General features: G+C 45.8%; 1 protein-coding gene across 8 annotated transcripts in view; it reads left to right on the plus strand.

Moving 5' to 3' along the window:
- The first annotated feature begins 256 nt into the window (after window positions 1-256).
- Ubp1 (upstream binding protein 1) overlaps window positions 257-17,945 on the plus strand; it is a 45,160-nt gene continuing 27,471 nt past the window's right edge. For 5 of the 8 annotated variants that reach the window (XM_032910979.1, XM_032910981.1, XM_032910978.1 and 2 more), the window contains exons 1-2: window positions 467-874; window positions 13,503-13,654. In XM_032910979.1, the coding sequence (XP_032766870.1) occupies window positions 495-874; window positions 13,503-13,654 (532 nt within the window). In that variant the 5' untranslated portion in view covers window positions 467-494. Of the gene's footprint in view, window positions 334-466; window positions 875-13,502; window positions 13,655-17,945 lie in introns of those variants that run through there. The other 3 variants (XM_032910985.1, XM_032910986.1, XM_032910984.1) reach the window with 3 other exon arrangements.

Raw genomic sequence — 17,945 nt, forward strand, 5'->3', positions numbered from 1 at the left:
GAGCGTTTTGATTGGTGGTTCAGCCGGGGACGCAGAGGCTCACGGGAATCCAGTCCGGCCGCTTTGCCGTGACTGCCCAGAAGACCTGTCAGTCAGCCGAGTCTGGTTACGCCTCTTCCGCCGCCAGGCCCCGACGCCGCGGGGGCCGGGCAGCGCCGCTCGGCCCAGGCTCTAGTGCCGCCGCGAGGCGCGGGGCCGCGAGGGGCGGGCCTGGGAGGAGCGGCCGCGGGGGCGGGCCGGGGGCGGGGCCGGAGGAGGAGGCGGAAGCGGCGGCGAGTCGAGCCGGAGCCGCATCGAAGCTGCGTCCGGGCCGGCGGAGCGGCGGTGGCAGGGGTTGGCCGGGGCGAAGGGGCGCTGGAGCCTGGGCGGGCGGGCAGAGGGCCGGGGGGCGCAGCCAGGGGAGCGGGTGACGGGCGTGCCGGGGGATGTGCGCCTGGGCTGAGGGGCGGGGCGGGCGGCGGCCGCAGGGAGCGGCGCCGGGGGCGGGCGGCGGCATGAGGCGCGGGGCCGGCGGCCGCGGGAGGGCAGCGCGGCTCGCGGCCCGGTCGCTCCCGCTGCAGCTGCTGGCCGGCACGCTGTGCCCTGACAGCTGGGCCTCGGCCGCTCTCGTCTCAGCCGCGTCCCGCGCCGCCGCAGGTGACCACTCGCCGCGCCGCCGGAGGCTTCACCCGCGTCCTCCCTCAGGACGCGCCCGCGGAGCTCGGGCGCCTTCTCCCCGGACCCGGAGGCCGCGCTGCGCGGGGCGGCGGCGAGGCCGGAAGATGGCCTGGGTGCTCAGTATGGACGAGGTGATCGAGTCCGGGCTGGTGCACGACTTCGACTCCAGCCTGTCCGGCATCGGACAAGAGCTGGGCGCCGGCGCCTACAGCATGAGGTAAGGGGCGCGCGGTTGCCTCCGCCGGGCGGGGCCTGGGCCGCGGGGTCGGGGTCTTGCCGCGTGGCGCCGTAGCCTCGGAGGACGATGGGGGCGGCTAGTGGTGGAGGACCCTGTCACTTCTGCCAGGGGGAACCGCGTTAGCTGTTGAGACCGGGTCAGAGGGGTAGGGGCTTCCTTTCCAAGTGATTTACGAGCCCTTTTAGCTGGAATAGGCTGTTCAAAAGGCACCGCTTCTAATGGGAAAACTGCAGCTTTTCCTACGGTGCCTTTCCTAGCGTGGCCTGCGAATTTTAGCCGCTTGACATTACGATAGTAAGTTATATTGTGAGTGAAAGTAGCCCTGAGGTTTGGCGAGCGCAATGACTTGCTTGTACAGTCTCCTGATTGATAGTGAAGTTGGGCCCTTGCCTTGGTTTCTTCATTCTCAAAGTGACTCCCCTCAGGCTGTTTCCTGTTGCTGAGGGCTTTAAGATTGTGCCACAAACAATAGTTTAATCACTGCTGTCTGCACCAGCAGCTGTTCCGTTTTGTGTAGTTGGGAGAGTTGAAACAGATAGGAGCCAAGTGAGTCTGCCTCTAACTTATCCCGAAAGAGTTGAGTTCTTCGTGGCTCGGCAGCTCTTTGTTTCGATGTTGGAATATGGCTTGTGTAGGTATAGTTTACCCGAGGAGGTAAAAAAGTGTGGTTTTTGAAACTTGTGTAAATTAAGCGTAGTACTCAGTTTTCAGCAAAATGCTTGGTGTGTGAAGTGTGCGAAGTGCAATGGGGGGGGGGGTTCCCCAGGAGCTCTCCTACCTTCCCTGCTGGCACGGGAGGTCAGAAACATTACTACCCTAAGAGAAGTGACCTGGGTCAGACTGGTCTGCACAAGTCCCTGAAGCAATTTGCCTTGACTCTGTCCAGTCGGGAGGTTTCTTGGCCCGTGGAAAGAAGCGGTGGAAAGCATACTAAAGAATTAAGCCGCTCGCATCTGACCCTGATTTGGTCTCTGCTCGACTCCTGATCTTGGCACCTCCTTTCTCTGCAGTTGTGTAACTTGAGGGCTTTGGATGAGGTGGATTGTTTTCTAGAACAACTCTTGGTTGTTGAGGAAATTGAGCTACTGAAAGTGTAGGAATCGTCCAGAGAGGAGTACTGAAGACTAGGTCTTCTGTGGAAGTCCTCCTGTAGTGAGTGTCCTTGTCCTCTTGAGAGCACATGAACTTAGCCCAGCCTTGTCTCCTTGCTTCTCATTTTCAGTCAGATGGGGCTGCTGAAAAGCTTGCTTATTGGTAGTTTTTAGAACTTGGCTTTTTTTCTAGGATCCTCTGTGAACTAACTGCTGCATTTTTGATAATTCTACCAATTTGGCTAACTTGTGTTTGGGATTATTTTTCTGAAAAGGAAGTCAATTCTTGGTGGCAGCCTTCTCTTAATATTAACAATCTTTAAGGCATGCTGGCATCTTTGTGGTTCTCATCTGCGATGCTCCGCTTGGGAAAACCTTTTAGGTGTTTTTGGCTATGTCCTATAATCTAAAATTTCCAGAATCTCAGAAAGTATCAGTTTTTGAGGGGACTTGTTTATTTGTTTATATTTAATTACATCATGAGAAATCAAGAGGAATTGATCAAGAGGCCTCCTGTGCCTTCAAGACCTTTTATTTGAAAATTTCAAGTATAAACCATTGTGAAAACTGAGCTGACAGCAGAACCTCCAAGGGGCATTAGGCGTCTGCAGGCTTCCCTTAACCCCGAGTTACCTGGAGCAGCCTGCTCCTGTTGGGAAGGTGTTAGGAAGCAAGCTTGTCTTTTTGTTATTTGTTCTTACCTGTGAGGCTCAAGAAGTAAGCCTGGTGCGTGCTCACATCTTTAATGTCAGCACTTGGGAGACTGAGGCAGGATGATCATTTGATTTTGAGTCAAACCTGGGTACATATTTTAATTGTCATATAGACACACAGGTCAGAAAGTATACTTGAACTTCTAGGGAAAATCTTGATAAAATTTTGGTTTGGTGGGAATTTTGGTTCCGTGGGCTGCAGAGATGGCTTAACAGGTAAAGCCATCTGCTATCAAACTTGCCGCTGTGAATTCTAGCCCCAGGACACATGCTAGAAAGAGGACTGACTTCCGCAAGTTGTCCTCTTACCGCGTGCATGTTGAAGACATGCTTGTGCTAATTGTATTGTATTTTTTAAATAAGTGCAAGGTGCTTTCTAGTGTTCTTTATACTGTGTTTGCTGTCTTTGGATTTCTTAAAATAGAATGTATTCTGTCTATAACCTCAGGGCTTTGGGAATTGAACCCAAGGCCTTGAGTGTACTAGGTAAGTTTCTTTCTTTCATTTTCTTTTCCTTTTTTCTTTATTTTTTGAGATGAGGTCCCACTGTGCAGTCCAGGCTGCCCTGGAACTCAGTATGTAGCCTGGGCTTCCTTGAATAAATCCTGAGTGCTGGGATTATAGGAATAAACCACCATTTATTTATTTATTTATTTATTTATTTATTTATTTATTTATTTCTGAGAAGAGATCTCATTTAGCCCAAATATCCGAGGATAACTTCTGATCCTCCACCTCCAGAGTGCTTGGATTGTAGTGTGAACCATCTCTTGTCCGTGTGGTGCACAGGTCTTTGTGCATAGTAGCTAGACAAGCACATTACCAGTTGAGCCATATCTTCTGCCTTTGTGACTTTTTAAGACTTTTTTTAGGCTGTCTGGAGCTTACAGTATAGCCCAGGCTGGCCTCAAAAATTGAGATTTGCTTCTGCCTTCCAAATAGTGCAATTTTATTCTTAAAATTTATGTTGCAGGGGGTACTTTCTTTAGCTTTTATGGACAGTAACTTGAAAGAATTGGAGCATCTTTTTCTTCATATGTGTGGCATTATACATGTTTTATTGATTAATTTAGGCTGATGGTGTTGGAACCCTGTTTAGGCTACTTTCTGATATTCCCTTTGCTTTTCTTTTTCTGGGGGGAAGGAGTCTGGTTCTCATTTTGCAGGTACAGCCTAACTTGTAAGCTAACTGTTCAGATTCCCTTTGAAATGAACCAAGCCATACATAAATGTCAATCGTTTCTCTTTTTTTTTTTTTTAAGATTTATTTATTTTATTTATATGACGGCACTGTAGCTGTCTTCAGACACAGCAGAAGAGGGCATCAGTTCTCATTACAGATGGTTGTGAGCCACCATGTGGTTGCTGGGATTTGAACTCAGGTCCTCTGGAAGAACAGTCAGTGCTCTTAACCACAGAGTCATCTCTCCAGCCCGTCAATTTGTTTTCTTATAATATCAGTTTTAGGCTGGGGATGTAGCTGAATTGATAGTCCTTGACTAGATGCATGTAGCCCTGGGTTCAATCCCCAGCACTGCCTAAAACTGGGCACAGTGTTACACTCATCTCTTATAGGTAGAAACATCAGAATTTTAAGACTATTCTGGGCCAGATAGCAAGTTCTAAGCCAGCTTGAGATACATGTGACTGTCAAAGAAAGAGAGAAGGAAAGAACCAGCCCTTACTAACTGATAAGATAACTAAAACCATTTTTATTATTATTTTTTTTAACTAAAAAGTATTTCACAAAGAAAAAAAAACTTAACCATAAGAGTGAAGTTTGTTTTTATTTCTTATTTTGTGAAACTTAACTTTCTCCTTTGGATTTGCTTATCTGATACAAATAAAGTCAACCTCACAAAGGTAAGTGCTTAGAAAAAGCAAATTTATATAGATAGCCTTTTATATAGATAGTTGTGGATATTCTTTGAAATTGTCAACATTTGACAAGTGGTAGTTTACTTTTTAAAAAACTTACTAAGTTGGAGAGATGGCTCAGTGGTTAAGAGCACTCACTGGCTGTCCTTCCAGAGGACTTGGGTTCAATTCTAAGCACTTGCATGCAGGCTATAACTCCAGTCTCAGAGGATCCACAGCCCTTTTCTGGCCTCCTCAGGCACCAGGCATGCATGTAGTACACAGACAGACAGACATGAAGGTAATACATCCATACACATAAATAAGTTGTTTGTTTTATATAGCCCTAGCTGTCCTAGAACTCGCTCTGTAGACCACACCAAACTTGCAGCGATCTGCCTGCCTCTGCTTTCCAATTGCTGGGAAAAAGGAATGCTACCACCACAGCCCTGCTAAAATAACTAGCATTTTAAAACTTTATTCATTGTGAGTATGGGCATGAGCCACAGCTCTAGGGTGGAGGTCAGAGGACGGGTGACAGCTTGTTCTCTTCCTTCGTCTCCTTTACCATCACATAGTTAGGTTCTGCCCATTACACTCTAGTTGCCAGGATTGGCAGCAAATGCCTTTACCCACTGATCAGCCCAGTGATAGGCTCCTAGAGCTCCACTGGCTGTAAAACCATTGCATTTCCTTAATCTGCTTTTGCGTTTTCTTTATTCTGTTGTTTTGAGGCAGAGTCTGATTATGTAGGTAGCCGTTTAAAAGGCTGGGAACTTTCTATCCTCCTGCTTCAGAGTGCTGGCTTGCAGGCATGTGCTGGGTTACAGACATGTGCTGCTATGGCCTGTTACATTTTGACACTTGTTAAGTTACACAGTATCAAGAAATTGTATTCTTTAATATAGCTAGTTGTCAGCCCTGGTGGTGGGGCCCAAACTATTACTGCAACATATTGTCAGCTTTTGCCTTCAATGATGGGCTTACTTTGTTAAATTTTTTAATTTTTAATGTTAAACTTATTGTGTGTGTGTGCATACTACTGCAGTTACTTAGTGTAAAGGTCAGAAAACAGCTTTTGGGAGTGGGTTCTCTCCACCAGATGTGTCAGGAGTGGAACTCAGGTTGCTAGGCCTGGCAGCAAAGCCAGCTGAGTCAACTTGCCATTCTTCACTGTGTTAATTTTGAGAACGTTTCTGTTTTACATCCAGGTCTGAGTAATCATACCCTTTCAGGGTAAAATGTCTGTTCTGTCTCACACACTTGTAAGATCTTTTCCTCAACATCACCATTTCTTAGAGCTCAGAGAAGTTGGGTAGCCTGTGGTGAGTGCATCACTCACAAGAGCGGCAGCTGGCAGCTGGGGCTTGCAGATCCAGGCTAGGGTTGGCCTCTGTCCTTGCATCACTTTCTTAACCATCCTACGACAGTAAGTAATCGAGCAGTCCCAACAGAGAGGAGTAGGCTTTCCACAGGAAGAAAGTGGGCCGAGAATCATGTTTCTGTTGTTCTGTTTTGTGTTGTGTTAGTTTTTGAGTGAGGTTTATATAGTCCATGCCATAGCCCATGCTGGCCTCAAATTCACTATGTACTTAAGGCTGGCCTTAAACTTGTGTAGTCGTTGAGTAGAGGCACATGACTTGGTTAGAATTTCTGTCTCTCCCTTTGTGAGATGTCTAGGGTTTCAGTGAAATGGTGGCTAAAGACTCCAAAGGCTGGAATCTTTAAATATTTTACTGATTTTTATAGAGAATGCCTCTAAATTTTCAGATTGTTTGATTTCATTCTTAGAAAAGGTTAGCTTTTAGCCTTCTTTTTAAAATTTTCTTTTAATGTTTTAAAAGGTATATTTTATTTTATATGTGTATGAATGTTTGCCTGCATGTCTGTGCACCATGTTTGTGCCTGGTACCCATGGAGGCTGGAAGGCGTCAGATTTCCTGCGAATGGAGTTGTGGATGGTGTGTACCACCATGTGGGTGCTGGGAACCAAACCCAGGGCCTCTTTAAGAGCAACATATTCATTCTTAACAGTGAACCATCATCTCTCTAGCCTTCTTTTTACCACATTTTACTAGAAAGAGTGTGTGTGTGTGTGTGTGTGTGTGTGTGTGTGTGTGTGTGTGTGTGTGATATGTGTGTGTGGGGGGGGGGTGTGGGGGGGGGTGTGGGGGGTGGGGGGTGTGGGGGGTGGGGGTGTGTGGGGGGGGGGGGTGTGGGGTGTGATGTGTGTGTGTGTGGTGGGGTGTGTGGGGGTGGGGTGGGGTGTGTGTGTGGTGGGGTGTGTGTGGGGGGTGATGTGTGTGTGGGGTGGGGGGTGTGTGGGGGGTGGTGTGGGGGGGGTGTGGGGAGAGGTGTACTTGCCATCGCACATATGTGGACATCAGGACCCCTTTCAGGATTCCACCTTCCTTTACCTTATGGGTCCCAGCTTGTCCACAAGTGCCTGTGCCAGACCAGCACTTTCCCGGGCCCTTGTTTGTTTTTCTTAGAATTACATTCTTAGCCTGTGTGGGGCTGGGATTTAACTATTTATTCAGAGGTTGAAGCTAGTCATCATGGCACACACTTGAAATCCTAGTACTCAGGAGTGGGGGCAGTTTAGGATCCATCGTGGCTAAAGTGAATCCAAGGCTATCCTGAGCTACGTGAAATTGTCTTTCAAGACAGAAAAGAGTTTTGTGAAGTTTATCTGGAAAGAATTCTGGATTTGAGCTTTTAGTTCTTTTTCAGTGAGAATGTTGCACCTGTAATTTATTTCAGGCACATGGGAAAATTAAGATTATTTTAATTGTGATTGAGTCATGGGGTCCTGGCTGAGTCTTAGCTTCAAGCTGCTCAATAGTGACCTCTTACCCCAGCTTCTGCCCCCTCCCGCACTGCCTTCCTGGAGGGCTGTCTAGCCTCAGTACTTCCTCTGTGTGCTGCTGTCCCTCACCTGCTGGTGAGTGGTCACAACAACTCTGCAGACTGAGGACTGACGGAGCCTAAGGTGTGCTTGTTTGTGGGTCACTTTGTGTTTGTCCTAGTGTGGTCACTTGGGCTTCTTGAGTCAGTGAATTGGGACAGTTGTCAAGTTTGGAGTTTGTTTAGACTTGGCCTCTTCGGATGCTACCCCTGCTGCAGCATTCTGCTGCTTCTGGAACACTGGGTGATAATGTGCCGTCTTGGCCTTTAATCAGCACTCAGCAGGCAGAGGCTGGCTGATCTCTGTGAGGCCAGCCTGATCTGATCACACACAGTGACTTTCAGGACAGCCAGAGTTGCATGATGAATGTTTCAACCCCACTCAAAAAAAACCCAAAAAAACAAAAAAAACAACAACAACAACAAAAACCCCAAAACCCTGCAATCTCTTTATTCTTTACCGTTCCCCTGTCCCCTCTCTGTCCTCTTCTGAATAACTTCTTTCTCTCCATTCCATTTTCCCAAGTTTCCAGTTTCTTAGTTGGAGCTGCCATTTGGGTCACCTTAATTTCCTGTTCTGGGAATTCTGTGTGTTCCCCTTTTGGGTTTGATATCCTTGAAAATCTCTTCCCTGCAGATCTTTCTAGACCTGTGTTTTATTTCTTCAAGCTAGGTAAGCGTGATTTCGTAATTTGGGTTTGATAACTCTAGTGTTTGAAATCTGAGTCATTTCTGTATCCAATTAAATGGAAAATGAAAGCCACCGAGGTGTTTCTGGCAGAAGTGATGAGAGGACCAGGGAAGGAGCTGGGGTGCCCTTAAGCTCCTGCTGGCTCAGCATCCAGCTCTCAGAAGCCTATGTGTTGCCTGCCTTGCACCTGCCTTTTCCTGTCTCAATCTGAAATCTCCCACATGGGCTTCTCTTTGACTCAAACCAACAAGATCCCAGCTAGCAAGAGTCTCTTAGGAGCTGTTGTGAGGCCTCAGTCCTCTGTAGCCCAGACAGAAGAGCTGGGCACTGCAGATGGAGTCTGACTGGGTGTTAGCCATCTGTTGTTTTTGCTTTGGGTTCTTATTCCTAGAGTCTTGTTTGTCTTTATGCTCAGTTATTTTTGTGTCTTGGCATTGTGGAATTACCTGGAATAATTTGATGCCTATGGTTTTCATTAGTGTGCCAAACTCCTGGAAGGCCTTCCTACCTGGCTAGGGCCGTCTTAAGTGCACATTTAGTGGTCTCCTCTACCGTCTGGAGAAACTACTATAGTAGGCATCCTTGCAGGAACCTGCTCCCTTTTATCCTGGCTCTTTCCTCAGTTCATGTGCTGGTGGGAGTAGCCAAAAGTATAACACAGCATCATGGTTCTATCTTCAGAGTGGAAATGCACTCTTTGGTGAAAGCCGTTTAGCATTCCAGGCTTGCTTCGAGTTTCTGAACTTGGCTTCTAGATCAGCCTACTTCCATACATGATAATTAGGTCGTAAGAAGAATCTATGTTGGGTCTGGAGAGGAAGCTCAGCTCAGTCAGTTAAGAGCACTGACTGCTCTCTCAGAGCAGGGTTCAGCTCCCAATACCTGCACTGTGGCTCACAATCATTTATAACTCCAGTTGCAACGGATCCAGTGTTCTCTTCTGCCTTTCTTGGGCTCCTGCATCCATGTAGGACACGTAGAATTCATGCATGTGTATATGTATATGTACATCCACACTAAGTAAATACATCTTTTTTTCTTTTTTTAAAGAACATATGTGATATTCTGGATCCCTCCCTGCTTTGCTGACCTGGAATTCTACATAGTCTTGACTTTGAATCAATGATCTGCCTCAGATATCTGCTTTCTTGTTTTGTGTGGGTCAGAGTTGGGAATAGAGCACTCTGTTAGTTCAGATAACCTTTGTGTTATTCCCATCATGGTTTTATTCTTGTCTTTTGAATTAAAAAGTATTATACCGGGGCTGGGGATTTAGCTCAGCGGTAGAGCGCTTACCTAGGAAGCGCAAGGCCCTGGGTTCGGTCCCCAGCTCCGAAAAAAAGAACAAAAAAAAAAAAGTATTATACCTACTTATGATTATGCATGTGAATGCATGTGTATCCGTGCCTGCCATAGTACACATGTGAGCGTCAGAAGACAGCTTACTGCAGTTGGCCCTGTCCTTTCACCATGTGGGTCCTGGGGGACTGAGCTGGTCACTAGGCCTTATGCGGCAGGGCCTTTCCTGGATGAGTTATTAGCCAGTCCTTGGTCTTCTGAATTCTGTAGAATTTCACCTTCCAAATATGTCTCCATTACTTACTTGTTACGTTCTCACTAAGAAGACATCGAATTTTTTTTAACTTGTTTTTGAAAAGTAACCTATTGCTCTCTATAGTCATGTTCAAATCTATGAAAGGGGACACAGCACCCAGGTCCTCCTGGAAAACAGCATACACTGCTGGACAAGGTCACTTTATCGGTTTGTTGTAGGTGTAGCCGAGGCTGGCCTTGATTCTTGATGCCTCTAGCGCTGAGGTTCCAGGTGTGCCCTCCACACTCAGCACATTGCTTTGCGTTCTGAAGACACAACTCCTGTAGCCCAAGCTGGTTTTCGACTCCACAAGTAGCTGAGGATAACTTTGAACTCCTGACTCTGACTCTGCTAGGGTAGCAGGCATGTCCAACTTTGTTACAGTTTTAAAGTCAGAGCTTCAGTGGCTCACAACCATCTCACATAGTGGCTCACAACCATCTGCACTTCCAGTTCCTGGGGATCTGATGTCCTCTTCTGGCAAGCAAAATACCCATACACATAAAATAAAAATAATTTTAAAAGAGTCTGTCTCTAACATTCAGACGACTCCATTTCTGGGTTTACAAAGACCATTGTGCACTTTCATATAGCTCAACATAGGAGATCCTGACTCTTAAGTGAATACCGTATGTTGGCTGCTTGTGTTTGATGGCAGTGAAGGAACAGCTTTGGGTGCTTATGCACAAACTTCTCAGATCTCTGTATGAGCAGGGTAATGGGGAGTGTGTGGAAGTCTGTCCTTGACACCTGAACTTGGGCATTCTGTAGAAGAGCAGAGCAAGCAGATGGTCCTGAGAGCCTTGTGTTGAGAGGTCACTGTGGACAGAGAGCAGTGGGTGGGTTTGTGTGGATTTGTTAGGACCTTGGTTGAGAGCGAGCTGATGGAGGGTTTAAAAGAAAAAGAATCTGTCGACTGGAGAGATGGCTCAGCGGTTAAGAGCTGACTGCTCTTCCAGAGGTCCTGAGTTCAAGTCCCGGCAACAACCATCTGTAATGAGATCTAATGCCTTCTTGTGTTTCTGAAGACAGTTACAGTGTACTCACATACATAAATAAATAAATCTTTTTTAAAAATCTAGTTTCTGACATTTGCTGTGTTTATTAGAATTTTTTCATCTTTTTCTTTTTTTTTAACTTTAAAAAATATTTTTATTACCACCCCCCTCTCATACTCTCTCTCACTCGTGTGTGTGTGTGTGTGTGTGTGTGTGTGTGTGTGTGTAAAAGAGAGTCAAAGAATTATAAACATCTTTCAGTTGCTATGTGGATGCTGGGAACCAAACCCAGGCCTACATAAGAGTAAAAAGTACTAAACCACTGAGCATCTCTCCAACCCCTTCTATTTCTTTTGGGATATATGGTCTTATAGACCTGGGGTGATCTTGCCTCAGTGCTGGATTTACTAGCACTCCTTGCTTTGTTCTCTGTCTCTACCCCTCCTGCCTCCTGGAGCTAAGGACCGAACCCAGGGCCTTGTACTTGCTAGGCAAGTGCTCTACCACTGAGCTAAATCCCCACCCCACCCCCTTTTTTTAAAACCAGGGATTGAACATAGGGCATTGCACATGCTAGGCAAATATTCTACCATTGATCCACATCCCCTCAGGGTTGTTGGGGGGTTTGGGGGTTGATTTTTGTTGTCGTTGTTGTTTTGTTTTGTTCTTCTGAGACAGGGTTTCGCCATGTAGCCTGGCTGGCCTGGAACTCACAGGAATGGGTCTGCCTACCTTAGCCTGTGGAGTGCTTGGATTAAAAGTGTGTTCCACTATGCCCCACATTTTATTTTTAATTAAGTCAAGTTTAAGAAACATTTAGTATCACATGCCTATAATCCTAGAATTTGAGAAGTTAGTAGGAGGAGAGTCAGGAGTTCGTGGTAATTTCCCTGACTTCACAGTGACTTTGAAGCTGGCCTGAGCTAAATGAAAACCTGTGTCAAACAAACAAAAACACCACAAGGGAGCTGGAGAGAGCACAGACGGTGACTCACAACTCCGCTTCCAGGGGATCTAATGCCCTCTTCTGGCTTCTATGGGCACCAAACATGCATGTGGTGCACATACACAGATACATACAGGCAAAAATACTAATGCACATAAAAATAAGTAAATATCCCTGTATTCATGTGGACATGCGTTATAGCTGCCCTGGAAAGCTGTCTGGCCATGTGGTCCAGGACTCTGCTGAGGTTCATACTTAGGGAGCTGAGTGCTATCTACACAGGAGCATAAGTGTGTTCCCAGCACTGTTCATAGCTAGAAGAGAGAAGAAGCCCCACGCCCCCAGGACAGATGCAGAACATGTTGTCCATATAATGTAGTAAGGTTGTACTGAGGAGAGAAGTTGTGATTTATGCTGAACCACAGGTAGACCAGACAAGATGCCAAGTGCAACAGGCCCATCCCAGGAGACGGCGTATAGCCTATACTTCATCTGCACTAACTCTTCAGAGTCAGCACATCAGTAGAGACAGACTTGAGGCCAGTGATAGGGAAGGGAAGCAGGCAGGACAGTGAGACACTGAGTTGGATGTGGGCTATCTTTTTCTCCCTTTGAGGCAGGGTCTCTTGTAGCTCAAACTGCCCCCAAACTGGCTCTGTAGTAAGGCTGACCTTGAACTTGTGGGATTACAAGCATAGCCACCATGTCTGCATTGAGTAGTGCCAGGGATCAAACCCAGGACAGGGTTTCTCTGTGTAATTCACCTGCCTCTGTCTCCCAAGTGCTGGGATTAAAGGAATGTACCACCATGCTTAACTGTTGTTTTTTGGTTTGGTTTGGTTTAGAAAATCTCACTGTATAATCTATGCTGGCATCCAACTGTTGATTCTCCCAAGAGCTGATATTACAATAAGAGATTTCTTCCTGAGGAAAATGTTCTGGAATTAGATACTAGTAATGATTGCATGGCTATTATCAGTATGCCAAAAATAATGGAATCGTACACTGTTGAAAGATGACTATTGATATCCAGTGAAGCTGTTAGACACCAACAGAGCCAGCTAGCCAGGCCCAGGTTTGTTCAACCACAAGGCTGGCAGGTATAGACAGTCCCAAGAGAGCCCTGGTTGCAGGTCACTGTAGCCACTGTCTGTGCTGCCAGTTGGTTTTGTGAGTCACTTTCTTGGACTGGACCAGAAGCTCTTCACTCTCAGCTTAGCTGGCCTTGGTGGGGAGTATTTGCTGAGCGCCATTTTATTTGGTACTTTTCATTTTTATTAATTTATTTTGAGAGGGTCTTAGTGTGTAACTCTTGCTACATAGACTGAGCTGGCCTCGAACTCATAGAGATCCACTTGCTTCTGCCTCCTGGGACTGGGATTAAAGACCTGTATCACTATGCTTGGCCAGTTTACAAATTTTAAAAGAAAAAAATTTCCAGATAGTTTCGTTGTTGTTGTTGTTTGTGGTGGTGTTGGGGCTTAAGCCTAGAGCCTGGTGTGTTAGGCAAGTGTTCTCCACTAAGTTACATGCTACAGTTATTACTTTACCATGTTTCTCATGTGTTCTCAGTAGTGAAATGGATGACTTATAGTATCTTTTAGATGAATAGACTAGCATTAATAGTTTTGTTCTATGAAATATTTCTTATATTTAATTTTAAATGTAATAATTGACTTCCTAGTACATGCAAAGTTTTAGGTTCAGTCTTGAGCACTGGGTGGCTGGTAATAACCCCTGAATTGTGTTTATTTGCTTTAAAATAATCTAAAACGCAAAGAAAGGTGAGTTTCGATGTTCTGTTTTTCAGTGATGTGTTGGCGCTGCCCATTTTCAAGCAAGAAGACTCCAGCCTTTCTTTGGAGGCTGAGGCCAAGCACCCCCCCTTCCAGTATGTAATGTGTGCTGCAACCTCGCCAGCCGTGAAGCTGCATGATGAGACGCTCACTTACTTGAACCAAGGTTGGTACGGTCGTCATATACTGACATTTAAAACTCTACAAAAATCTAAAGAAGTGCTTTGATATTGTAACCTACAGTGCTATTGATAATTAAAAATGAGATTCTGAAATTGTACAAGCTTAGCAAACACTGTAGGACTTTTTTTTTTTTTTTGACCCAACACTGTTATCTATGATGTAGTTTGTAGTTCTTTTCCTGTCATTAAATGGACTCTTTATTCATTGAACAATAGGTTGTAGGTTTTATATTTATGGTTAATATTATCAAATGTGGAAAGGACCTGGGCCTTTGGCTCGTGATTTTGAGCCCTGCACATGAAAGGCAGAGGCAGGCAGACCTCTGCGTCTGAGGTCACTCTGATCTACACAGTGAGTTCCAGAGCTATTGATTTCCCTTACTAAGGAGCTTAGAATCCTGCAGCTCTCTTTATCTTAAGACAGCAGTCCTCTCTGAGACATGTGTGTCACCTTACTTTGCTTTTACTATACAGAAGTTATTTGGGGTTCATTTATCAGATTTAAGTTTCAAATGATTTTATTTATAATGTATTTAGGACTTGGAATCTTCAGAAGTAACCCATGGGGCAAGGATAGTCATTGTAACCTACTTTACTCTGTTGGCTGACTGTAGTGTTGGACATGGAACCCTGAGGGTTGCTTAGGCACTGGCAAAAGATAGGGTTAATTCTTAGCTGCTTTAATAAGAGGCGTTTTATTTGTTGTTGAGGTGCTTGGGATCCAATCCAGGGCTCTAACTGGGTAAGGCAAGTGTTGACTCCATAGCAGACCCACTAAGAGCTTTTCTGGAACAGGACCTTGTTCCAAGAGGACGTTCTGACTGCCTCTGCAGTCCTGGCCAGCTGGGTACTTGAGCTTCCACACAGGGCAACGCTTTCAGCGCTACAGGAGGCTGAGACTGAGACCCCAGGTCCTAGGAGCTTTGGGACAGGACCCAAGAACTTTGCTTTTTTCTTTCTCTCTCCTCTTCCCTCCTGTCCCCTCCTTACCTCTCTTCTCTTTTGAGACATGTTCTCAGGCTGACCTGGTGCTCACCGAGGTCCACCTGCCAAGCACTCAGGTTAAAGGTTAAATTTAGGTGAGGCTGCTGCTGTCTTGGGGACCACATTGCCTCTCACCCAAACCCTATCCCCATCCACTTTTTGAAATATGTCTCACTGTATGTCTTAGGTTTTCTATTGCCATGAAAAGACACCATAATCATAACAACTCTTTTTTTTTTTTTTTTTTTAGATTTCTTTATTTATTATGTATATAGCATTTTGCCTACGTGTATGCCTACAGGCCCAGGAGAGGGCACAGATCTCATTACAGATGGTGTGAGCCACCATGATTACTGGGAATTGAACTCAGGACCTCTGGAAGAGCAGACAGTGCTGTTAACCTCCGAGCCATCTCTCCAGCCCTCTCATGGCAACTCTTATGAAGGAAAACATTTAATTGGGGCTGTCTTACAGTTTCAGAGGTTTAGTCCATTACTGTGATGGTGGGAAACATGGCAGACATGATGCTGGAGAAGGAGCTGAGAGGTCTGCAGAGATCTGCAGGCAGCAGGAGACTTTCACACTAGGCCTAGCTTGAGCGTATGATACCTCAAAGCCCGCCTCTACAGTGATGTACTTCCTCCAACAAAGCCACTCTTCCTTCAACAAGGCTACACCTCCTAATAGTGCCACTCCCTATGAGCCAAACATTCAAACACATGAGTCTGTGGGGCCATTTGTATTCAAACCCATCACACTGTATATTCTTGACTGTCCTTGGAACTCACTGTGTAGACCCAGCTGGCCTTGAACTCAGAGATGTGCCTGCCTCTGCCTTCATTGCTGGGAATAAATTATGTCACCATGCCACTCAGAGTTTGCTATCATCATCATCATTGCATCAAATACTTGGGGAAATGAGTGCACTTTCCTTGTCTCTTTGTCTGTCTGCTGGGATCACTGGCTTCCTGTATGCAGCGCAGTGCTCCTTGGCTCAGTCTTACTCCCCAGCCCTCCAGCACTGCCTGCCTGGGTCAGAGCGGAGCTGGCAGGTGCTCCAGAGCTAATGCTGTCATTTGCTTTCTGCTAGTAACTGCCTTAGGCTCATTGTCCCCCTGCCTCTTAGAGCTATTCATTAGGACTGCTGGAAGAAAACAAAAGAAAGAGGACACTGTAGGTAATTTAGGTGGCAGAAGTTGGAAGAAGAATTCTCAGCTGATTGGGAGGTGTATTGTTTTCAAACTACAGGAGTATAGAGTTTAAGTCTGCAACTGTGTATTTGCTTGTTATGTCTGAGTAGCCATTTGTATGCAGAGTTAGATCCCTGACTGTTACCCTAGAGTGAAAACTAGTCCAGACTGGAGTAACTGGTTCTCCTTTGAGCAGGGTCTGACTTGAGTAGATTACTCTTTGCCAGGGGCTAAGTCTTTGGAAGGGGGTGTTTGTGAGCCCTGCTCTGCCTTAGTGCCCTGTGGATTAGCTCCTTGTGGCCACTGGAGCATCATCTCACTCTGCAGGCAAAAACCCTTTCTCTGTTTCTCTCAAAATACTGTTCATTTGGAGTTGTATTCTATTCAGAAAACATTCTGCTATGAACGTTAATTAACCAATATTAGCTAATTTGCAAATAGATCTTATGCTCTAGGATCTAATAGCACATTTGTTGACTTAAATTTCTATTAAAATATTGTACACTTTAGAAAAAATGAAGTTTTTAATTACTTTTGTTTTATTCTATAGTAGATTTCCTTTTGTCTAGTTTTGCTTCTTGTTAGTAAAAGTCAGTACTGTAGAAATGAGAGACTGGAACTTAGGTAGCATAGAGGCTAGGAACACTTGCTGTACTCCCACCCCCCAGGTAAGGCCCCAGTTGTATGGTCCTGGCTGTCCTGAAACTCACTGTATAGACCAGGCTGGCCTCAAATTCAGAGATCTCCTGCCTCTGTCTGCCATGCTGGGCAGCACATGCCTTTAATCCTAGCATTTGGGAGGGATTGGTGGGATGAGCTACAGTTCGTCCCTTGGGACTTAAAACAAGCTGGCCTAGAACTCCTGCCTCAACCTGGAATCACAGGCACATAGTACCATGTCCAGGTCACTGACCCTTTAAAAGCCCACTGCTGGTTTGGGAGAATAAACAGTTTTTCTCCAGGAGCAGCAATTCTTGATCTGTCTGTAGGAAGGCTGTCAGCTTCTTGGTTCCTTAGGTGGACCACGAAACATCAAGCAAAGAAAGCTGAGGTGCCACCTCCCCACCCCACCCCCACCCCATTCTCTCAGTTATGTGGATTTTGAGTTTCTGAGGATCATGAAGTAATCCCAGTGGGACAAGTTTCCCTTTGTCCAGGAACCAAATGAGCACTGCTTCTCGGCCTCTCATCACTGCTTTCTTGGGTGACTCCAAGAGGTTAAGCCCTCTGTTTCTGTTTACTCCTTCAGTGTTCGTGTTCAAATGGTTTTACCTAACAGCTGTAGCCACAAAAACCCTCTGTTAGCCTGTCCAGGCCAATCTCTTCCTTTAGCTCCAGATTTTACATTAACTGATCACTATGGGTGCCCTATGGTCTTTGACTTAATCCTTTAAGTCTTGATCTGCTCTGGGTCTGCTCCTTGCTGTCTTCACCACGTCTGGAGCTGGCAGTTGTCCTTGATCAGTATTCTGGAGCAGTTCTCAGCTCTCCTTTTGAAGTTTACGTCTAAAAGCAGAAAACTCTCAATTTGAACTGGCCAATTCAAACTGAGGTGAACAGTGGTCTGTATTTATTTCATGGAGGTTGACTCTCTTCCTGGTCTTAAATTAGCACCCCCATCGCCCCTCCCCACCCCCAAAACCTTCCCAAGACAGGATTTCTCTGTGTAGCCCTGGCTGTCCTGGAACTTACTCTGTAGACCAGGCTGGCCTCCAACTCAAGAGATTCACCTGCCTCTGCCTCCTTAGTGCTGGGGATTAAAGGCATGCACCACCACACCCCAGCTCCGTGAGCACTTCCTGAGTATTGGACAGACAGCCCTTTGACAAAAATACGAGTTAAAATGGTCCTTCTCTTATATTTTTGTTAGAATACTAAACCCAAAGCTCTGGAATTTAACGTGTTGACAGGTGCGCACAGGTTGCTCTCTAGAGGGATATTTACAGTTTACCATTGTACGCAGTCACCACTCTCTGTCCACGTGACTTTTTTAAGACAGTAGTATTTCTCTGTTGTATCTTAGGCTGGCCTGAAGTTCTCAGTCTTGCTTCATCCACTAGGGTGTTGACTTTTAGTTAAACATTTTGATTAATTGGATAAC

Source organism: Rattus rattus, chromosome 8 (genome assembly GCF_011064425.1).
Source record: "Rattus rattus isolate New Zealand chromosome 8, Rrattus_CSIRO_v1, whole genome shotgun sequence".
Taxonomy (NCBI): domain Eukaryota; kingdom Metazoa; phylum Chordata; class Mammalia; order Rodentia; family Muridae; genus Rattus; species Rattus rattus.